General features: G+C 36.8%; 1 protein-coding gene and 1 non-coding gene across 2 annotated transcripts; both read left to right on the plus strand.

The window, feature by feature from the left end:
• Window positions 1–1,493: 1,493 nt before the first annotated feature.
• On the plus strand, window positions 1,494–2,426 carry LOC117716090 (olfactory receptor 5B3-like). The gene has a single exon (XM_034512969.1). It carries the CDS (start codon window positions 1,494–1,496, stop codon window positions 2,424–2,426), a length of 933 nt encoding a protein of 310 aa, XP_034368860.1.
• A 13,509-nt stretch (window positions 2,427–15,935) lies between these two features.
• LOC117702058 (U6 spliceosomal RNA) lies at window positions 15,936–16,042 on the plus strand. The gene has a single exon (XR_004605958.1). It is a non-coding gene; the product is annotated as a U6 spliceosomal RNA (small nuclear RNA).
• Window positions 16,043–25,376: the final 9,334 nt, after the last annotated feature.

The following is a 25,376-nucleotide window of genomic DNA, read 5'->3' on the forward strand; positions in this document are numbered from 1 at the left end:
GAGCATGTTGGACAGCATAATCTCTCAATGTTATACTGGAAGACAGTAAGGCAAATGAGGAGAGGAGAGACAGTGGCTAAAGTACTCCTCACTAGCCTCCACTAAATCATATCAGCACAGAAAACAGACCCCTCTCCACTCCAAACATAACATTAATGGTAACACTTAATGGATGCTTTACAATAACATTTATTGTCTTTTATGAATACTTGTTGACTTCTCACAATGATACCATAAAATATACTGATTCTACTATTTACCTTTCTGTAGTCAGGGAAGTTAGCTTACAATCAGGAAACCCTAAGTAGTGAATGGACCAAAGCTCTGTATGTTTTATAGATTATGATTATTTGCCTGCATCTTTCATAACTGCATAAGGCTGAAGTTGCTGATATCACTGAGTTTGCCCACTGTGTCTATTGCACATAGATATTAATCTTATTCATCTTAGTAATAAATTCAGAAGGAAGGTCGTGTATAAATTAGAGTTTAAGAGAAATACAAAAACACAGCCAACCTATAATTCTAGCTGTTTATAGGAGGGAGATAGAGAAAAGAGAGGAAGAAAGTCATAGTTTTTGAATTATGTCTAAAACTTCTGCTATATTCATCAACAGTGGCCCCTAGTGGTTGGAAGAAGAGGTGGAGGTAATCAGAGTAAGAATGAGAAATTCCAAGGTTTCTGATAATTTATGCTTAGCTGAGTAAGAATGTATACCAACATATACCAACATCAACAGATACCAATAAAGGAATAGCCACGCCACAGTACTTATTTTAGATGGTACCCTTTTACTAGCCCTTGTTTCCTAATACAATAAATTGAACAAGGAACATATGTTTAGAAATAAAAACTGAACTCTGAAATTCAAGTAATCTCGAGTTCCTTCCAAGACTTACACATAAATATATTTTATCTTATTTTCAATTAATTAAAATTCAGTTTGAATTCTCATACTTGGGGAACAAAATGGGTTAAATAAAGTCAGAGACCTAAAGCAATGACTGGCATTTTATACCTAAAAATATAAATAAGTAAATCAAACTCTTGTCCTAGATAACCAAAGTAAAAACAATCATTGAATTCTAATACATAAGGATACAAAAAATATACATGTAAGGTTTCTGTCTATAGCAGTCCTTGAAAAGTGAGCAGCAGAGAAATTCAGCTTTTACTGGGTTCTGAAGTTAATTTGGATATCATCTACACATCAATTTTATCTAGTTATTAAATAATCTCATTTTCTACACAGGTACTACAAAAATTTAAAGTTAGATAGGGAATCTATTAATAGTTTTGTATTCTGGCCCATATACCCCTCTATATAACTACTATATCAAATTTGGGGAAAGGTCTATTTTCTAGGCAATTGCAAAGTACAGTTTATTTCTATAACAAATCATATGACATTGTTTTTTTTTTATTTTAATTCAGCTTCCTTACAATCATCTTTCTATTTTCCAGTGGCTATGGACAATGTTTTTATTGAGAGATGACTCTGATGGAGAATAATACAGAAGTGACACACTTTCTCCTGCTGGGACTAACTGAAGACCCAGGCCTACAGCTTCCCCTTTTCATCACATTTCTCTTCATCTACACCATCACCCTGGTGGGAAATCTGGGGATGATCCTGCTGATTGTCCTGGACTCTCATCTCCACACGCCCATGTACTTTTTTCTAGGTAATCTGTCCTTGGTTGATTTTTGTTACTCCTCAGCTGTCACACCAACAGTCATGACTGGGCTACTAATAGGAGACAAGATCATTTCCTACAATGAGTGTGCTGCTCAGATGTTCTTTTTTGTAGCCTTTGCTACTGTGGAAAATTACCTGTTGGCCTCAATGGCTTATGATCGCTATGCAGCAGTGTGCAAGCCCTTGCACTATGCCACCACTATGACTACAAGTGTGTGTGCCTGTCTTTCTGTAGGTTCCTATGCCTGTGGTTTCCTGAATGCCTCCATCCACATTGGGGACACTTTCAGTCTTTCCTTCTGTAGGTTTCATGTAGTTCATCACTTCTTCTGTGATATTCCAGCAGTCATGGTTCTCTCTTGCTCTGATAGACATGTTAGTGAGCTGGTTCTTGTTTATGTAGTAAGCTTTAATATCTTTTTTGCTCTCTTAGTTATCTGGATATCTTACATATTCATTTTTATCACAATTTTTAAAATGAAATCAAGTGCCGGATATCGAAAGGCTATATCCACTTGTGCCTCACACTTCATTGCAGTGTCAATTTTCTATGGAACAATTATATTCATGTATTTGCAGCCCAGCTCAAGTCACTCCATGGACACTGACAAAATTGCCTCTGTGTTCTACACCATGATCATCCCTATGCTGAACCCTCTTGTCTACAGCATGCGGAACAAAGAAGTCAAGAATGCATTCACAAAAATTCTTCAGGTGGCAAAATAGCCTGTGATGATTTACTTATAAAGTTACAAGATAAATAATACTTACTGTTTATCTTCCTTGTGCAATTAAATTAATAATAGATACTCATATTTGTGCAAGTTTATGTTATTGGTGTATAGCTAAAAGAAAAATAGTGAATTTAGGAGCATAATTATGAGTTTATTTTTTCTTCTTGCCTTATTGACAATAATCTTATGATGGGTATTTATGTACTCTTTTTATTAGTAACTCCTTACATATAATCTTACTATTATTAAAATGTAAACAATATATAAAAAAATCAATGATTACCATGTAACTATGTTTTTTGATGTTAGTTGACTGCTGCAGAACAATCTTTATATACATTTTGCTATACTAACACATTTTGAAACTTTTCTCGTGTTTCAGTGATATTACTTGACTTTTGCTTTGACCGGTCTGTGAATAATACAGACCTTTCTTCTTTTAACACAGAATCAGCAAAAGTGATTAACTTTATAGTAACAGTTTTCTGTGCAGGCCATAGTAGAGTGCTACAATTACATGTGGATATTATAGAAAAGATTCAATGAGATGTAAGTAAAGTATATCTTAGGTTCCTGAAATCATTTACAATTGTATTTTCATGTGAATCCTCACACAGCCTTAAATCAGAATACAAATAACTAAACAAATAAAAATAGAACAAAAATAGAACATTTTGTTATGAAATAGAGCTTAAATTTGAATTACATTTCTTTGATGGTTAATAATGATATCAATTGAACAGTATCTAGAGTCACCTAAGGGCCTATGCTTTGGAATGAGTACCATGAATTCTCTTTGTTAGGTTAGTTTCTGTCCATCTGTAAAGTATTATTTTTGCTGTTAATTGAGGTTGTAAGACTCCCTCTAAAAGTTAGCAGCACTAGTCATTTTCTGGACTAGAGTAGTAGACACAGTAAAATTGACAAATCTAGTACCAGTAGTCAGCTCCCTCTGCTTCCTGCCTTTGGGAATTGGATCTCCCCTTCTCCTATCTGAATCCTGAGAATTTAACCCAGATAATTAGAGTTGGAAGCAAGTACCTTTACCAACTGATGGAGAATGGAAAGTTACCAGGTATCTCCATTTTCTACTATTATGACTTTCTTTCCATGATTGTGCACACTAAATTTGTTAGCCAAATAAACATGCTTTCCCTTAGTACAATTTGTCAGCACATTTATCACAGCAACAGGAAGGTAACTAACAAGCATTGTGATATGTAATAGTGGTTAAGTAGTCTAACTACATACTTGGAAAAATTGAGCCTATCTCCTAGAAATATATTGCAGAGACTGAATGATCCCAGAATATAGCACATTGCCTAATACATAATAGCTGCTCAACATTCACAAGTAATCCATCATCTTTTTTCCTGTACTTCTGTAAATTAATGATATATTTTTTCAACATTTCCCATTTAATTAATAAAAACAGTTATTAAATTATATTGGCTTTGTTTTGCAGATTTAACCTTGCTAGTGAACCATGAAAGATTTCAGATTAAATAACTTCCTTTAGAAATTTATTCTCAGAGTACAGTGTATTCAATACACAAAACTTTCTGTTCCCTAAGAAATAATCACTGAGTTAGGTAGGGCACATACAGAGATTTGTATAACAAATATTAGATTATTACAATTTTTATTTTTATCATTTGTTTCTTAATAATACTCTTCAAAATATATAATTTTCTAATTCCATGTGTGTGTGTGTGTGTGTGTGTGTGTGTGTGTGAATGCCAATAAGGAAGACATTCTGAAGATTCTATCAATATATATTTAAGACAGTGTCTTTGAACAATTAGCCTCAGAAAGTTACCTATATCTATTTACCAAGCTTATTTTTATAATATTATCTTTGAGATTATTGTATAACTAAATCATTTACCTCTCTCATAATCTTCCTCTAACCCCCTCCCCCAATTGCACTAACATAGCTTTTTGGCTTCTGTAGTTCAACTTCTGGCTACCTGTTATTATTAACTGAAGTATGACAACCCAAGTTATGTTTTTTTTTTTAACGTAAATGTTCCCCCTGTGAAGGGCTTAAAACTACACTGAGATACTTTACATGCATTGTGGTCTCCAGATGGAAAATAAAAAAGACTTTTTATTTTCTTAAATACATGTGCAAACAATCTTCACTGGTGGATAATTCAAAACACTCATAATATGGCATGACCATACCATCTGATTTCAAGTTTCTTTAATTGTTAATTAATTAATTAATTAATAATCCAGATTTTATTCCCCTCTCAGTCTACTTTCTGACTATTCCCCATACTGTACCTCCCCCCAGCTCTGTCTCCATTAGGATGTCTCCACCACCCACCCTGCCAGATGTCTAAACTCCCTGGAGCTTTCAGTCTCTTGAGGGTTAGGTGCATCTTCTCTGACTGAACCCAGACCCAGCAGTCCTCTGCTGTGTATGTGTTGGGAGCCTCATATCAGGTGGTGTATGCTGCCTGGTTGGTAATCCAGTGTTTGAGACATCTTGGGGGTCTGATTTATTTGAGGCTGCTGATTCTCCGACAGGGTTACCCTTCTCCTCAGGTTCTTCCAACATTTCCCTAATTCATCCACAAGGGTCCATTGACTGGGTGCAAATATCTGCATTTGACTCTTTCAGCTGCTTGTTTGGTCTTTCAAAGGGTTGTCACGATAGGTCCCATTTTTGTGAGAGCTCCATAGCCTCAGTAATATCAATGTTTTTTTTTTTAATGCATGGAAATTCATTTCCAATTACTACTTAGTAATAACTACTATGAAGTAATATCTTAGCTTTCTTCCTTGTGTACTAACTCTCTTTTTTAACTTCTGGAGTTTGGTATAAACATAATAATATACTTCTAGATTTCTCATCCTGTCAGTTCATATTCTAATATGCCACTAGTTCACTTTCCTAAAATTAGCATTATCCATATTTGAATAAACTCTTCCACATCAATCAGTAACCAAGAAAATGAAGACAGGCTTGTCTATGCAGCAATGTTATGAAGACATTTCTCTCACTTGAGGTTCCCATGACTCTAGCTTGTGTCAAGTTGACAAAACACTAGCCAACATACATAACATTTACTACCCTCACATATATTATATCATGTTTTGGTGCTTTATTTTTATAATGAATAATGTGCCATTGTACAGACATCCAGTAATCATGCTTTTAAGATTTATTTTTATGTGTTTTTGCCTAGATGTATTTTTGTGAAACATATGCATGTCTGTTGCCCATAGGAGCCAGAAGAGTGCATCAGATACTTTGAAATGGGAACCATGGCCGGTTGTGAAGTGCCATGCTGATGCTGAGAACTAAACCAAGATCTTCTTCAAGAACAAAAAAAAACCACTTGAATGCTGATCTTTCTAGTGCTTTTAAATTATTTATTTATTTATTCTCTAACGTAATATATCTTGACCACAATTTCCCTCCCTCACTTCATACCTCCCAGTTTCCTCCACCTCCACTTTAACTCAAATTTACCCTTTCCCTGACTTCCTGTAGAAAAAAGCAGGTCTCCAATGATATCTGAAAACATGGCATAAAAATATCCAATAAGACATGGGGGAAATCCTCAGATCAAGACATGTCAAGTACAAAAGTGACTTCTAATTGAAGGGCAGACAAAGTGATGAATTAAAGAAACATTTGACAGAATGGGTCGGAGATAGAATATGCCCAACTCTCATGAGAAGAGTAAAGAGAAGTAATTTAGCATAGAATGAGTCTGTAATGAAAAGCAGTCTGATAAGGTCTGATAAATGGAGTTCAGTTGAGTTCAGACAATGCAGTATTGTACAGTTCAGTGAAACTCATGAAGTGCAGTTTTGTTCATATAAGTTTGGTCATGAATTCCCTTCAGTTTGTGTAGTTTATGCAGTATGGGTCAGCAGAGGCATTTGAAACCAGAGAATGAAAAGGAGCCAAAAGATTAGAAAACATTGCCAGAATTAGTTGTTAGTTGGAAGCCAAGGAGAGCAACTCAATGAGAAACTAAGAGAATCCAGACTGAATCAGTCATATTGGAAGACTGTATTGTATAGAAGCTAGATTCCAGACCACACTGGACACACAGATAGACTGAATGAATCACCACTGTAAATAGAGGCATTTAGAAAACCTAACAGTCTATGACCACACACATACACACACACACACACACACACACACACACACACGCACACACACACACACACGCACACACACCCACACCTGTAAGGGAATGAACCAAGCCAGAAAACTTGGTAACCATGTTTATGTTTGGAAATTGGCACTCAGCTGTGAACTGAAGGAGTTTCCCTACTCCCAAACAGATTCCTTGCCATAGTTCCTCACATAAAGAATGTGACTAGTGGTCACATAGCACAGAACACAGTTTTCCATGTTAATGAGATATATAGATAGGCTCTGAGAATTTATCCAATTAGCATCCCTTTCTGCTCATTTTTTTTCAAAAGGTTCATACAGAGGAAGTTATATGCACCTATTTTCTATGATGAACAGTAAATATGCAGTATGGATAAGAATGGATTGTCTATCTCATTAAGAACCACTATGGGGAGCATGGAGGAATTCTTCTATAGAGCCATGCTGTCTAAGTCTCCCGCAGAAGACCCCTCTGAGCTCTGGGACATTCATCCCCTAAGCTGAGTTCAGCCAGAGTTCTCCCTCTCCACAGGCTCCATTCCTTCCATTCCTGACTCTACCTGCTTTCCAGTGTTGTCCTGATGCCTGGGAGTCAAGGTATTGTAGATTCATCCTCAGTCTGTGCCATTTCTCACTTGGGCTGAAGCCCCAATTCTAGGCTACATTTTTCCATCCTCTAAGCAGTGCATTGGTGATTCCTTCAGATCCATTATCTGATGGCCTCATAGAGTAAATGCAGTCTAGCATTCCACATTTTGTCTTTCCAGCAGAGTTACTACACTCCTAGAGCAAGGCTAAACACAAAACCACACACACCTGTAGTCATGGTAGTGGCAAAGCATGGAGACTTACACACTGCTACATAGATAGCATTCTTATGCCATTGTGGCTAACTGGCAACTTTCCACACTGGCAAGGGGAATGAAACAGAATATCTGAGCAACCCGGTCATTGTAGGACATGGTATTGTTACTAATAAGAAGCCCTGTTGTCACTATTTGAGTAATAGCTGAAGAATAACTATAGTCCACCAAAGACAGGTTACCTTAAAAGTACACAGGTATGTGAAGCTGAGAGTCCAGAGACATTGATAGGGTTATCCCCCAGTTTTCCCACCAGAATGATAATATAGATGAGGAGAATAGTAGAGCAGAAGCTGCAGGCCTAAGTCATTGATGATTCCTATCAGGAGGAACTGTGTCACTTTTTTCCTCATCATCCAGATAATTGGAGATCACTGGATGCTGGAGGGCCATGAGAACAAGAAGAGAAAAATAATTTGAAAAGTGCAAAATATGCACAGAAAGCACTGAACTAAGATTTGTGACTGGAGCTTCTTCAAAGAAAGCCTGGACTTCAGAATTAAGTTGAGTACAATAATTTTATAGTTTTATTTACTTCATGAAGTTAGGAATACTAAATAATGTACAGAATTTTGAAATTTTGTAAACAGTAATTTAAACATTTAATAATCAAATAGAACCCACTTTTTTTGGCTGAATCTTTTACCAAGTAATTTCTCCTGAACTCAGAGCAGTTGATTCTTCCAAATTACCAGCTTGAGTACCATAATGGATATTTTTGAAGTCTTTTTACTGCCTGTTTGTAGGAACATATGAATTCTATGGGTTGCCACATTTACATAAGTTGTAAGATACAAAATTTAAGTAATTTATTCTCATTACTAAATTACTCATTGGTAATATCATCTTTGACTGATACAAATTTCTACATGATTCTAAGTGTTCATTAATTCTCAGTTTGAAATGAATTTAAACCAAATCTAGTAACCTGACTTCTAATTACTTTATGTCACCTTTCATGAAACTCAGTATTTATGTTTTCTGTGAGGTATTATTGAGTTATTGAGTAATAATTTCATGTTTTAAGCAGATTGTTTCCTCTCATTGCAGAAAAAAAAACAAACAAACAAAAAATCTAAGTAAAAATTCAACCTTCTCTTAGGGCCAAACTGTCCTTAACAAATTAAAAATACTTAATTAGATAATTCCAGGATACATAAACTCCTGTCCTATTTTGTTTCTCTTTCTTAGTAAAATTGAAGCATCTACACTTTAGTCTTCTTGAGCTTCATGTCGTCTGTGAGTTGTATCCTGGGTATTCTGAGCTTCTTTGTTTGGCTATTATCTATGTATCAGTGAGTACATACCATGTGTGTTCTTTTGTGACTGGGTTACCTCACTCAGGATAATATTTTCTAGTTCAATACATTAGCCTGCAAATTTCATGAAGTCATTTTTTAATCACTTACTAGTACTCCACTGTATAAATGTAGTACATTTTCTGTATCCATTGCTATGTTGAGAGACATCTGGGTTTTTTCCAGCTTCTGGCTATTATAACTAAGGCTACTATGAACATAGTAAAGCATGTATCCTTGTTATATGTTGGATCATTTTATTGGATATATGACCGGAAGTGGTATAGCTGAGTCCTCAGATAGTACAATGTCCAGTTTTCTGAGAATCCACCAGACTGAATTCCAGAGGGGTTGTACCAGCTTGCAATCCCACCAGCAATGGAGGAGTGTTGCTCTTTCTCTACATCTTTGCCAGTATGTCACCTGAGTTTTTTATCTGGGTAGAGATTGGGAGGGACTTGAGAGGAAGAGAAAAGGGGAAGGGAAAAGGAGGGGCAGGATCAGGTGTGGGAAGAGACTGGGGAGAGGTACAGAGTACCAGGAAATTGAACAGAGTTGTAGCAATGGGAGATGGGGAACTTTGGTTATCAATTAGAAAGTCCCAGATTCTAGGAAAGTAAGAGGCTCCCAGGACCCAAAGGGATGACATTAGCTGAAATACCCAAGAAGTGGGAAAGAGAACCTGTAGAGGCTATATCCAAAGGTTAGGCATAGCCTTCAGTTGAGGGATGGGGCTACCCACCAATCTCAAAAATTTTAACCCAGAATTGCTCCTGTATAAAGGAAATGCAGAGTCAAAGAGTGAAGCAGAGACTAAAGGAAAGACTATCCAGAGACTGCCCCACCTAGTGATCCATCTTATAAGAAGCTACCAAACCCAGACACTATTGATTATGCCAAAAAGTGCTTGCTAAGAGGAGCCTGGTCTACCTGTCCCCTGAGAGGCTCTTCCAGAGCCTAACTAATACAGATGTGGATGCTTGCAGCCAACCATTGGACTGAACATGGGGACTCCAATAGAGGAGTTAGGGGAAGGACAGAAGTAGCTGAAGCGGTTTTCAACCCCATAGGAAGAACAACAATATCAACCAACCAGACACCCCAGAGTTATGAGGGACTAAATCACAACCAAAGAACACACATAGAGGGACCCATGACTACAGCTGCATATGTAGCATAGGATGGCCTTATCTGGCATCAGTGGGAGGGGAGGCCCTTGGTCCTGTGAAGGCTCAATGCACCAGCATAGAGACATGTGAGGTGTGATTTGGTAGGTGGGTGAGGCAGTCCCTCATAGAAACAGGGGCTGGAGGATGGGATTGGTGGTTTGTGGAGGGGATAACATTTGAAATATAAATAAATAAAATAACCAATAAAAAATTGAAAAAGAAACTGGGCAGTGGTGGTGCATGCCTTTAATCCCAGCACTTGGGAGGCAGAGGCAAGTGGATTTCTGTGTTTGAGGCCAGCCTGGTCTACAGAGTGAGTTCCAGGACAGCCAGAGCTATACAGAGAAACCCCGTCTCAAAAAAAAAGAAAGAAAAGAAAAAGAAAAAAAATTGAAAAAGAAATCCTGTCTCATAACATGGAAGCAAACAAAAGGTTTTTTAACTGATAATGACATCTCATCTTCACTGTCTCAGACAAATTTTCAGTATAACCAACATGTGTACATGTTGAAAATGAATAAATAAAAATACTTCTGAATAGACTGACATGTTTAACTCTTGTGCACAGCAGTTTTAGAGGTATACTTAGAGTTGTGGGAATGAGCTTAACTTGAAAATACAATTTGTCAAATGAGTGAATTAAGTGATATAACAGAGAAACAATTTATATTGCTGGGGAAAATTTTGGAGCAATTGCTTATAAGTTAGAAGGTATTGTACCCTTATTCCCCAGAATATCATTTTTCTATCCACAGAACAGAGGGAGTCACAGTCACAAAAACACATTTAAGTATTAATTTGGAAATTAAGTAAATATTATAGAAGTATGTTGGATGTGGAGTACAGCCTGACAACTACAATATTGATAGTATTAGGCTGAGTCAAGTGACTTCACATTGGTCTGATCAAAGTGCATACAAGTCCAGGGCTTCACTTGCATGTCAGTCTTGAAGGCTTGAAGCTCTCCTCTCCATTTCATGTATTTTTTCCCACATTCCAATCATTAGTCATCTTTATGCTCTTCAATATTTCTTTGTAGAAAAAACTCAAACTCAAAACAAAATAATGTTGTCTCTCTACATTTGCACAGACTATTGTTATTTTCTCCTTGAAACCTGTATTATAAATTGATAAAAGCCAGGCCTTCTTAAAATTTCTTCTTTGTCTTATCAGTTTTGTAATATAGGTTAATCACAAATTAGTGGTAAACTATCTCTAAAACCAGTATGCTTATTCCTAAGTTTGATAATTTTAAAATTTTATTTGTATCTGCTCTTGTACAATAACAATATTATTTAAAATAATTAATATTATTTAAAATGTTTTTTCTCTTTTGAAAATCTTGATAGGACATCCACCCCAAATAAAGTAAAACTGTCTACCATCTTTTTCTTCAATATTTAGCAAGTTAAGCTACAACCTACTCTTAAAGAAGTAGGTGTGTGTGTGTGTAGTACTTCATTGGTAAGAAAACATAGGGTTTGAGAAGTTACATAGGAACTTTAGAAAAAAATCCAGATTTAAAAACTTAAGCAACTTCCTAAGAATACAAATGAGATTAAAATAGTTTTAAAATGAATTTTGGATTTCATTAATTCATAGTTATTTATGACACTTTTGGTTTGGCAAAGTTTTATTCCAGCTTTCTCATTTTTATCTGTTTTAATTGTCATGAAATTATGCATCTAATATAAAGCAAACAGAGTGCTATTAGCTGAGAATATACGGATATATAAGTGGCTACTTCCTGGAGCCAGGAGGAACTTCCAGTGGAGAGATGGAAACACTAACCCACCCACTAAACTTTCACCAAAATTTGTCCTATCTAAAGATGTACAGGGATAAAAACAGAGAATATAACTGAGGCTAACCAAAGACTGGCACAACTTGAGACTCATTTCATGGGAGGGAGCCAACTTCCGACACTCTGCTATGCTTGCAGACATGGGTCTGGCACAACTGTTCTCTGAGAGAATAAAACCTGCAGCTGAGAGCAACAGATGCAGAGAATCACAACCACAAGTTCAGAGAGTCTTGTGGAAGAGTGTAGGAGGTAGGATTGAGGGAGCTGAAAGGGTCAAGAACATTATAAGAATACCTACCGAGTTGACTAATATGATCCCATGGGTCTCACAGAGACTAAAATCACCAACCAAAGATGGGCTGGACCTAGGCACCTTACAGATTTGTAACATATGTGCAGCCTAGTCTTCATGTGAGTGCCCTAAAATTAGAGTAATGGCTGTCCCGAACTCTTTTGCCTGACTATGTTTCCCCTTCTCATAGCTGGCTGCCTAAAAATGCCCCCAGTGTGAGTGGATGCACTTACTCTTGTTGTGACTTGATGTGCCAGAGAAGCTTATTACCCATGGGGAGTTTGCTCTTCTCTCAGGAAAAGGAAAGGCAGTAATGAGGGAGGATTTTGTGAGGGTGGGAATGGGAGGAGTGAAGGGAAACTGTGATATGAAGGTAAAGTAAAAATTAGTTAATTAATTAATTAATTAATTAGAAAAAATACAGGTCAGTCTACCTGTATTTATCTGCATTTAGTAGGAGAAAGAAGTATGGCTTAGAAAATAATGATGTCTTTTTGATATTCCTTATGGTATTCATGAACCATTCTCATTTCAATGTTTTTAAAGAAATACACATATCTGCTCAATTAAATGCATGCATAATATAGAAGCAAATCATTTTGAGGGTATCCAAAGAACATCAAATATAGAATAATATTGAAGTCATAGAAATTTGCTATAGAGTATTGCTAAAATTCTACTATGGGAACTTCAACTAATGCAAAGAACACTGTCAGAAAGAACCCAAGGATGAATTAAGTTTAAAATTAACATGAAGTCTTCAGATCTTTTTGTCCTGGGATGAATCACTTACTTCCTTTTAGTAGGTAAAATAAACATGCAACAATCCCTTCTCTTATACAACTCATATGTCATTTCTGTAAATAACAAAGAAAGAGATAACCTCTTATAAAAAAGCAATAATTCAAAGTCAATCAATTAGCAGTAATTATGAGTAACATATATTACAGAGTTATAGAGAATATCTTAAGGCATTTCATTTCCCTGGCCACAACTCCACCTACATCCATAGAGGCGTGCTGCTGCCCAAGAGAAAAAGAGGCCTGTAACTATCAGTGACCAGCAGCTCTGCCTGCAGCCCAGAAGGCCTGACCCTACCTGGAATTGCTAGCCACTTGAAGCTGTCAAGGTCTGTGAAGACTACCTGACTCCATGGAAATCTGCAATCACAAGGGACAACTAGCTCTAACTATAATCCCAAGTCCTATTCCCACTAAGGACTACCAGGCCTACCAACACTAGGTACAATGAGATTGCTAAAGACCAGTAGAAGAACACAAACAACAAAAGCCAGAGACTTAAGGCACCACCAGAAGCCAGTTTTTCAACTACAGCATGCCCTGCATATCCTACAACAGCTGAATCACAAGGAAATAGCCATAAAACTAATGTTATGAAGATGATAGAGGACTTTAAAGAGGAAAAGAATAAATCTCTTAAAGAAATACTAAAAAATACAAGCAAACAGAGGCCCTTAAAGCAGAAATTAATAAATATAAAGAAACATCAGAAAATACAATCAAACAGGTAAAAGAAATTAATAAAAACCATTGAATACATAAAAATGAAAATAAAAGCAGTAAAAAGAACACAATATGAGTCAGTTCTGGATATAGAAAAGAGAACATGCACTAGACCCCAGAATCACTAATAGAATACAATGGATGGAATAGAGAATCTCAGGTGTAGAAGGTAGGATAGAAGAAATCAATACATTAGACAAAGAAAACAATTTAAAAGTATACCTGAGCCCTCTCCACTTCAATCACACCCAGAGAAAGATTGAACCACAGGAGTTCTGACACACTCAGGCTCACAGGTTAGGTCCCAACCCCTGCCCCAATACTGTGCCTAACTGGAACCTGCCCAGGGCCCAGAGGATGCAGGACATTCAGCCCAGCCAGAGACACTCGTTTCTTCCCCTTAGAATCCAGGGATTGCCCCACCTGAGGATCCATCCTGTCTGTAGACACCAAACACTGGCACTGTTGTTGTTTGCAAGAGGCACTTGCTGACAGGAACCTGGTGTGGCTGTTTCATGGGAGGTTCAGCCAGCACCTGACAAATGAAGATGCAGATGCTTGCAGCCAACCATCAGACTGAACTTGGGTACCCCAGTGGGGGAGCTAGCAGAAGGACTGGAGGAGCAGAAGGGGATTACAACACCATAGAAAAACAACCACCCAGTGCTCTGAGGGAGTAAAACATCAACCAAGGAATGTACAGGGATGAATCCATGGCTCCCGATACATATGTAGCCAACTACATCCATAAATAGGACCCAGTATTTTGCTGCATACAGGAAACACACTGTGACACAATAGCTACTACCTCAGAGTAAAAGGATGGCAAAAACCTTCCAGGCTAATAGTCCCAAGAAACAAGCTGGAGTAGCCATTCAAATGTTGAATAAAATACAAATTCAACAAAAAGCGATCGAATAAAATGGAGAAAGAGATGTCATACTCATCAAAGGAAAAAGTCCCCAAGATGAACTCTCAGTTCTGAACATGTATGCCCCAAATGCAAGGGCACCCACATTTATAAAAGAAACATTACTAAAGCTCAACACATACATTGTATCTTACACAATAATAATAAAAATGTCAATACCCTACCCTCACCAATGGACAGATTATGAAACTAAACAGAATCTAAACAGACACAGTAAGACTAACAGGAGTTATGAACCAAATGGATTTAACAGATATCAGCAGAGCATTTCACCTTAAAACAAAAGAATATACCTTCTTCTCACCACCTCATGATATTTTCCCAAAATTTACCATATAATAAGAAACAAAACAAGCTTCAACAGATACAAGGACATACAATTCACCTCATACAGTCCATCAGATGACTACAGAATAAGGCTGGTCTTCAATAACAACAAAAACTACAGAGAGACTACAAATGCATGGAATCAGAAAAAAAACCTCTCTAATCAGTGAAAACTTGGTCAGGGAAGAATATAAAGAACTTAAAGACTTTTTGGAATTTAATGAAAATGAAGACATAACATACTCAAACCTATGGGACACAATAAAGGCAGTGCCAAGAGGAAAACTCATAGCTCTTAGTGCCTCCCCCCAAAAAACTGGAGACACTAGCAGTTTAACAGCACATCTGAAAGTTCTAGAACAAAAGGAATCAAATACATCCAAGAGGAAGAGATGGCAGGAGATAATCACACTCAGGGCTGAAATCAACTGAGTACAAAAAGAGAACTACACAAAGAACGAACAAACCTGGGAGATGGTTCTTTAATAACATAAACAAGATAGATAAACTTTTAGCCAAACTAACTTCAGGGCACAAAGACATTATCCAAATTAACTAAATTAGAAATGAAAAGAGAGACATAATAGAAACTGAGGAAATTTTTAAAAATCACCAGATTCAACTACAAAAATATATCTTCAACAAAACTGAAATTATCTAGATTGAATGGATAATTTTCTAGATAAATATCAAGTACCAAAGTTAAATCAGGATGAGATAAACCTAAATCATCCCATGAAACCCAAGGAAATAGAAGCAGCCATTAAAAGTCTCCCACCTAAAAAAAGCCCAGAGCCAGATAGTTTTAGTGCAGAATTCTAAGAAAACTTCAAAGAAGACCTAATACCAATACTTATTAAAATATTCTATAAAATAGAAATAGAAGGAACACGACCTAACCTAGTCTATGAAGCCCCAGTTATGCTGATACCTAAACCACACAAAGACCCAACAAAAAGAACTTCAGACCAAATTTGCTTATGAATATCTATGCAAAAATACTCAATAAAATTCTCACAAACCAAACTCAGGAACATATCAAAACCATTATTCAACATTACCAAGTAAGCTTCATTCCAGGGATGCAGGGATGGGTCAGCACACAGAAAATCATCAACACAATCCACTATATGAAAAAAGTAAAAGAGTGCTCGCTTCGGCAGCACATATACTAAAATTGGAATAATACAGAGAAGATTAGCATGGCCCCTGTGTAAGGATGACATGCAAATTCATGAAGCATTCCATATTTTTTAAGAAATTGAAGAAGATCTCAGAAGATGAAAAGATCTCCCATGCTCCTGGATTGGCAGGATTAACTTAGTAAAAATGGCTATCCTGCCAAAAGCAATCTACAGATTCAATGTAATACCCATCACAATTCCAAATCAATTCTTCATAGAGATAGAAAGAGCAATTTACAAATTCATTTGGAATAACAAAAAACCTAGGATAGCGAGAAGTATTCTCAACAATAAAAGAACTTCTGGGGGAATCACCATTCCGGACCTCAAACTGTACTACAGAGCAGTAGTGATAAAAACTGCATGGTATTGGTACAGAGACAGAGAGGATGATCAATGGAATAGAATTGAAGACCCAGAAATGAACCCACACACCTTCGGCCACTTGATCTTTGACAAGGGAGCTAAATTCATCCAGTGGAAAAAGGACAGCATTTTCAACAAGTGGTGCTGGCTCAACTGGAGGTCAACATGTAGAAGAATGCAAATTAATCCATTCTTATCTCCTTGTACAAAGCTCAACTCAAAGTGGATAAAGGACCTTCACTTAAAGCCAGATACACTGAAACTAATAGAAGAGAAGTTGGGGAAGACCCTCGAATACCTAGGCACAGGGGAAAAGTTCCTGAACAGAAAACCAATGGCTTATGCTCTAAGATCAAGACTCGACAAATGGGACCTTATCAAATTGCAAAGCTTCTGTAAGGCAAAGGACACTGTCAACAAGACAAAACAGCAACCAACAGATTGGGAAAAGACCACTACCAATCCTATATCTGATAGAGGGCTAATATCAAATATATACAAAGAACTCAAGAAATTAGACACCAAACTACAAAATAACCCCATTAAAAATGGGGTACAGAGCTAAACAAAGAATTCTCAACTGAGGAAACTTGAATGGCCAAGAAGCACCTTAAGAAATGCTCAACATCCATAGTCATCAGGGAAATGCAAATCAAAACAACACTGAGATACCACCTGACACCAAGCAGAATGGCTAAGATCAAAAACTCAGGTGATAGTAGATGCTGGCGAGGATGTGAAGAAAGAACACTCCTTCATTGTTGGTGGGGTTGCAAGCTGGTACAACCACTCTGGAAGTCAGTCTGGCGGTTCCTCAGAAAACTGGACATAGCACTACCTGAGGACCCAGCTATACCACTCCTGGGCATATACCCAGAAAATGCCCCAACAAATAACAAAGACATATGCTCCACTATGTTCATAGCAGCCTTATTTATAATAGCCAGAAGCTGGAAAGAACCGAGATGCCCTTCAACAGAGGAATGGATTCAAAAAATGTGGTACATTTACACAATGGAATATTACTCAGCTATGAAAAATAATGAATTTGAGAAATTCTTAGGTAAATGAATGGAACTGGAAAATATCATCCTGAGTGAGGTAACCCAATCACAAAAGAACACACACAGTATTTACTCACTGATAAGTGGAGATTAGCCCAAAATTTGAAACAACAAAGATTCAACTACCAAACGACATGAAACTCATGAAGAAGAAAGAAAAAGTGAGGATGCCTAGGTCTTTCTTACAAGGAGTAACTAAATACCCAATGGAGCAAATATGGAGACAAAGTGTGGGACAGAATCTGAAGAGGGGGTTGTATGGGGACCATTCCACCTGGGTATTCATTCCATGGGCAGTCACCAAAAATAGACGCTGATATGGATGTCAGGATGGGAAAGCTGACAGCAGCCTGATAAGGTTGTCTCCTTAGAGGTCCCCCAGAGTCTGGCATACCCAGAGACAGATACTCGCAGCTATCCATTAATCTGATCAAAGGTTCCCAGTGGAGGAGTTAGAGAGTAAACTGAAGGAGCCTTAAGGTCTGGTGGCCCCATGAGGAGAGCAACATTACCAACCAGCCAGAGCTCCCTAGGGTCTAAACTACCAGCCTAGGAGCACATATGGAGAGACACATGACTCCAGCTGTATATGTAGGGGAGGATGGCCTTGTTGGGCATAGGTGGGAGACAAGGTCATTGTACCTTGAAGGCTGAGCACTGAGGAGGCAGGAATCTGAGGGTGGGGAGGACTGGGGGTAAGTGGGTAAACACCCTCATAGAAGCAGGAGGAGGGAGGATGGGATAAGGGGTTCCTGGGTGGTGGGGGAAATGTGGTAAGGGGATAAAATTTGAAATGTAAATATTATATCCAATAAAAGAGGGGAATAAAAGAAAAGTGGTTGGAACCAACATTCTTAATAAAATGTCAGCCCTCTTAAAAAAAAAACTATCTTGATACTAAAACTTGTTTTGAGAATTGTATACTGCAGAATGATCAACCTTGGGGTATCTACTCAACAAGCAATCAGGGTAGACCTGCTCAAACCTCTGAGGTCTGGGAATTCCATCTGGAGGCAGTGAAGACACAGCATCAGAGGATTGTCAATTTGCTCTTCTCCTCACTCCTCTTCTAATATCTCAACGCCCATAATCAGCTTGAAGAAGCTAATGAAGAATCAGCGCCCCTATTCCCTGGGCTTGGGGACTAAGGTGGTAAATGTTGGACTGTCTTTCTAGGGAAATGTAGTGGTTTTGTGGGAATAGAGAGGATTAGCTAGGGGTTAATTGCATAGCCATACCTATTAGTAGAAATCTGTATAATTAGTATCAAGATGAAGATATAAATTCTTAAATGGCACCAATTTACTTTGATTACAAATTTTAAGGTTTTCATTGGCATGAGCTTCTTAGTGATATAAGAGTGAGATAAATATTGCTACTCTCATAGGCATTGTACCAGTATAACACATTTAGGAATACAAAGCTTAGACCCAGTCCTTCTTTAACTTTTTTAAACTGATTTGAGAAGGTCAGCCTGTGAGTTAAGGGACTATAGTAAATTCATGGCTTGGAGTTTATTATAAGGGTGTACTTTATGTTTTATTTAGAAATAGCTGAGTGGAGTTAACAGGCAACAGTCCAGATTACCTTACATGGATAGCTGGTTTTCAAAACATCAGAAATCCTTAGAATTGACATGACAAACATTTCTGTATTAATGTTCATTTTGATTAGAGACCTGTCTGCTCCGGACAGCTTCCTATATTGAATTCTAAGAAGAAATTGAGCATCTTTGGAGTTACTCCAGTTGTGGTGAGACAGCTACTAGGCAAGAATTGCCACTTTCCTTTTACAGACAAATTACTGCCAGAAAAGGACACACTTGCAGAATAGTCGACTGATTATATCTGCTTAGACAGAGTAATCAGCCCTTAATAATTCTGCAGCACTAAGGTCTGTCAGATGATCTTGGGCCAGAAGGCAGAAGAACAGATGCTCCAATGTTTTGAAGTAGAGCGAGTGTCCAGGTGTTCAGAGGTCTCTATAAATTGGCTAAGTTTTAGAAGCTATGCTTTGTGCTTCCCACAATTATAGTTAAATCAGTCATTCTGGATTTCTGACTGGGTTGAAAACTTATAGCTATTTACCTTGAGAGAAAAGATTTGAGTGGATGGTCGTCAGCTGACATTCATCCTAAAGCCAGGTTCAGAACTAAATGTTTTAGTCAGGATAGATGACAGAGGTGCTGGTTAGTCAACAAAAGGATGGACTGGGTAGTAGGACTATCTTGTACCTCACTGTTACATTTGGCATAATTATGCTCTAATTGTATTTTGAGAGAAAAGTTTCATTTTAACAGGAAGGGTGATGTGTAGGATGAGCTAAGGTGGGAGGAGTACTGAGAGGAAGAAAAGGAGTAAGAAGAGAAGAGGAAGGAGAGGAGAAGCTAGGTGATGAAAGAGAGAAAGAGGGGGGAGACAGGGAGGCAGATGTTCATGTATCTCCACCAGTCAAAGATAGTTGTTATATCTAGGTTGGGTAGTGGGTTACACCTCTGATTGAACAATACCAAACTTATAAAGTCTATGATTAGCATTTTTTTTAAAAAATGTATAAATGCAAAAAGGAAAAGGGGGCATGGGATAGGGGTTTTCTAAGGGGGGGATGGGGAAAGGGGATGGCATCTCAAGTGTAAATAAAATATCTAATAAATGAAAAAAACAAAACAAAAAGAAATAAGTAAAAGAAAAGGTTATATGATCATCTCATTAGTTGGTGAAAAAGCCTTGAAAATATACAATACCTCTTCATGTTAAAAGTATTGGAATGATTAGGAATTCAAGATCCATATTGAAATATCTTGAAAGCCATATACAGCAAACCACTAAGAAAGTTAAAGCAATATCACTAAAATCAGGCACAAAGCAAGTTTATCCACTTTCTTTCTATTTATTCAACATAGTACTTTAAGCCAGAGGAATTAAGATAACAAAAGTAGATCAAAGGGATACAAATTGGAAAGCAAGAATTCAAGATATCACTATTTGCAGATGATTTAGTAGTATACATAAGCAAATCTAAAATCTCCACCAGAGAACTCCTACAGTTGATAAACAACTTCAACAAAGTGTCAGAATATAAAATTAACTCAAACAAATCAGTAGCATTCATCTACTCAAAGGATAAAATGGCTGAGAAAGAAATTAGGGAAAGGCCCCTTTACAATAGTCACAAATAATATAAAATAATTTGATGTGACTCTAACCAAGCATGTGAAAGGACTATATGACAAGAACTTTGAGTTTCTGAATAAAGAAATTGAAGACCAAAGAAGATAGAAAGATTTCCCATTCTCATGGATCAGCAAGACTAACATAAAAAATGTCGTCATTTTACCAAAAGCAATCAGCAAATTCAGTGCAATTCCTGTCAAAATTTCAACTCAATTCTTCACAGAGATAAAAAAAAAACCTCCTAAATACATCTGGAATAACAAAAAACCACAGAATAAGAAAAACTGTTTTCAACAATAAAATAATTTCTGGGGGAATTACCATCCCTGACCTCAAGCTGTACTACAGAGCAATAGTAATAAAAACTACCTGGTATCAGTACAGAAATAAACAGGTGGGTAAATGGAATAGAATTGGAGACCCAGAAATAAAACCACACACTTATAAAAACTTGATCTTCGATAAAGAAGCCAAAACTATCCTGTGGAAAAAAGACAGCATATTCAAGAAATGATACTGGCTCAAGTAGCTTTCAGCATGTAGAAGAATGCAAACTCTTATTCTTTACTTCTTGTACAAAGCTCAAGACCAAGTGGATAAGTGACCTCCACATAAAACAAGATATTTTGAGCCAATAGAAGAGAAAGTGGGAAAGAACCTTAAACACATAAGCACAGGGGAGATTTTCCTCAAGAGATCAATTTTGGCTCATTTTCTAAGACCAACAATTGATCAATGGAACCTCATGATATTGAAAAGCCTCTGTTAGGCAAAGGACACTGTCAAATGGGATAAAATGACAACGTATAGATTGGGAAAAGATATTTACCAACCCTACATACAGGCAGGATGGGGTATGTGGTTGGAGGAGCACCCTCATATTAACAAAGATAAGAGGGTACTATGGGGGGGTTGAGGATGGGAAAACAGGAAGGGGGCAACATTTGAACTGTAAATAAATAAAATAACCAATAAAAATAAATAAAAATATACCTGAAGACTCCCAATAAAAAAAAGAAGCATACATGGCCAAGCAAAGAATACTGCAGAAAATAATCAAAGTCAGTGCTGAAATCAATCAATTAGAAATAAAGAGAACAATACAAAGAATCAATAAAACCAACAGCTAGTTCTTTGAGAAAATGAACAAGATACACAAACTCTTAGTCAAACTACCTAAAAGGTGGAGAAACAGTACCCAAATTAACAAAATCAGAAGTAAAAGTGGAGATATTACAATGAAGACTGGATATTCAACAAATGATCCTATTTCAAAAGTATATACCCTACAAAATTTGAAAAATCTAAGTGAAATGGATGATCTTTTAAACAGATATCATTTATCAAAGTTAAAAAAATCAAATAAACTATATAATCCTATAACCCACAAGGAAATGAAAAAAGTCATTAAAAATCTCCTAACTCCTCAACAACAACAACAAAAAATCCCAAGGCCAGATGGATTTTTGTGCAGAATTTTACCATACTTTTGCAAAAGAACTAATATGGGTACTCCTCACACTATTCCACAAAATTAAAACAGAATGAGCATTGCCATACTCACTTTATGAGACCACAGTTACCCTGATACTTAAACCACTCAAAGATTCAATAAAGAAGAGAATTTTGGACCAATTTCCCTCATGACCATCAGTGCAAATCTACACAGTGTAAACAAGCAAATTGAATCCAAGAACACATCAAAACAGCATCCAATATGATCAACTAGGCTTCAAACCAGAGATGCAAGGGTGGTTGAATATATAAAAAAAACTCATCAATGTAATTCACCATATAAATAAACCATATAAATTCACCATATAAATAAACTGAAAGAATAAAAAACACATGATTATATTAGTAGATGCTGAAAAACCCTTTGACAAAACCCAGAATTCCTTTGTCATAAAAATCTTGGAGTGATCAGAGATAAAAATCTTCACTAACCCAACACTGACAGAGGGCTAATATCTAAAATATGTAAAAAAAACTCAACAAGTTAACTTTCAAAAACCCAAATAACCCTGTTAAAAATGGGGTACAGAACTAAACAGAGGATTCACAACAAAAGAATCTCAAATGGCCAAGAAGCACTTAGAGAAATGTTCAAATTTCTTAGTCATCAGAGAAGTACAAATAAAAACACTGAGATTCCACTTCACACCAGTCCAAATGGCTAGGATAAAAAAACTCAGGTGACTACAGATGCTGTCAAGGATATGGAGAAAGAGGAACACTCCCTTATTGCTGGTGGGATTTCAAACTGTTACAACCACTCTGGAAATCAATCTGGTGAGTCCTCAAAAAATTGGAAATAGTTCTACCTGAAGACACAGCTGTACCACTTTTGGGCATATACCCAAAAGACACTCCACCATTCTACAAGGACATGTGCTCCACCATGTTTATAGGAGCCTTGTTTGTAATAGCCAGAAGCTGGAAACAACCAAGGTATCCCTCAACTGATGAATGATATTGAAAAAATGTGGTTCATTTACACAATTTAATACTTAACAGCTATTAAAAATGAGGACATCATGATTTTTTTCAGGCAGATGGATGGAACTAGAGAATATCATCCTGAGTGAGGTAACTCAGACCCAAAATGGCATACGTGGTATGTACTATGTGATTAGTAGATATTAGTAAAAATGTACAGAATACCTAGAATAAAACACAGACAGTAGAAGTGTGACAAGCCAAAAGGCCCAAGTAAGGATGCTTCAGTTCTACTTACAAAGGGGAAGTAAATAATCACATGAGATAGAGGGAGTGTTATGGGTGAGAGAGGGGAAGGAGAGGAGGACTAGGAAACAGGATCAAGTATGTGGGGATGGAGACAGAATAGAAGTCCACAGGGCCAAAAGAATGAATGGTAATAAGCAGCATCTTGGGATGGAAGGTGGGTTGACACTCTAGAGTACCAGAGACCTAGGAGGTAAAAGACTCTAATGAATCAGTGGGGATGACCTTAGCCAAAATGCCCAACACTGGGGAGCTGTAACTCAAAGAATCTACCTTCAGTAGATAGGTAGGGACTCAAGCATAGGAACAGGGTTACTAACCACAGTCAAAAATTTGGACCCAGAATTGTTGCTGTCTAAAAGCACTACAGGGACAAAAATGGAGAAAGAAAGGGGGTCCAATGACCAGCCCAACTTTGGATCCATCTCATGGGAGGATCCCAAGGCCTGATACATAGCTAATGCTATGATGTGCTTACTGATGAGAGCCTAGCATGGCTGTCTTGGGAGAGGCTCTACCAGCAGATGACTGATACAGAAGCAGATACTTACAACCAAACATTGACCTGAGGTTAGGGATCCTTATGTTTGAATTAGGGAAAGGATCTAAGAAGCTGAAGGGGAGAGATACCCCATAGGAAGAGCAAATTTCTGAGGAATAGCTACCCTGATTTCCCATGATGGTTATACAAGTTTCCACTCTCAACAGCAATGGATGAGCATTCCCCTTATTCCAAATTCTTGCCAGCATGAGCTTTCACATTATATTTTTTTGATCTTAGCTTTTCTAACATGTGTAAGGTGGCATCTCAAAAGAGTTTGATTTGAAATTTACTGACGGCTAAGGATGTTGAACATTTCTTTAAGTGTTTTTCAGACATTTGGGTTTCCTCTATTGAGAATTCTGAGAGGAAGAGATGGAGTAAGGAGAAAAGAAGATGAAGGAGTGGAGAAGCAAGGTAATGAGAGAGAGAAAGAGGTGGGGGCATGGAGGCAGATGTCCATGTGTCTCCACCAGTCAAAGACAGTTTATATATCTAGGTTGGGTATTGGATTACACTTCTGATTGAGCGTTACCAAACATATAAAGCCTTTAACTAACACTTAAAAAATTGTATAAAAGCAAAAAGGAAAAGGGGACATGGGATTGGGGTTTTCTAGGGAGGGGAAATGGGGAAAGGGGATGGCATCTGAAATGTAAATAAAATATAAAATAAAAAAAAATTTTAAAAAGAGAATTCTGTTTTGATCTGTTCCCTAATTTTTAAATTGTACTATGTGTGGTTTTTTGATATCTAGTTTCTTTAGTTATTTTTAGATATTAGTTCTCTATTGGATGTAGTATTGACAAATATCTTTTGCTTTTCTGTAGTCTGAAAATTTTTTTCTGAATGAAGCTGTCTTTCATATTACAGAAGATTTTCCAATTTATTGGGTAACATTTATTAATTGATGATCTTAGTGCCTTTAGGGTTATATTCAGAGTCTTAATGTGTGCCAATGAGTTCATGGGTATCAGGATAGTATATTCAGTTTTATATTGATGACTTTGGAGTTCAGTTTTGTGGTGAGTAATAAGTAGGATTCTATCTGTATTCTTCAGTATAAAGACATCCAGTTAACCAGAACTGTTTGTTGAAGATGTTTTCTTTTTTTCCGTTGTATATTTCTTCTGGCTTCTCAAAAATCAGGTGTCTATAGGTATAATATTTACATCTGTATCTTATAAACCTTTGATTTTTCATTTAATTTGATTGACATATATCTTTGTGAATATATCAAACGATATTTATTTTAATTTAGTAATTTAAAAACATAACACCATCTTGTTTCTTCAAGAAGCCATAAATATTATGCTTACTACAATAAAAACTTGCTATTATCAAATGTAAGTCATGTACTTTTAACCTCAGTTCTTTGGGAGGATGAGATAGTATGATCCCAATTACAATATCCATCTAAGCAACTTTTCATTTAGTTAATATTTTGTCACCCATCAAAAAATATAACATTACTATTTTAATTTTGTAATTTCTCATCTATTATATTTTTATATT

This window comes from Arvicanthis niloticus, chromosome 1, assembly GCF_011762505.2.
Source record: "Arvicanthis niloticus isolate mArvNil1 chromosome 1, mArvNil1.pat.X, whole genome shotgun sequence".
Taxonomy (NCBI): domain Eukaryota; kingdom Metazoa; phylum Chordata; class Mammalia; order Rodentia; family Muridae; genus Arvicanthis; species Arvicanthis niloticus.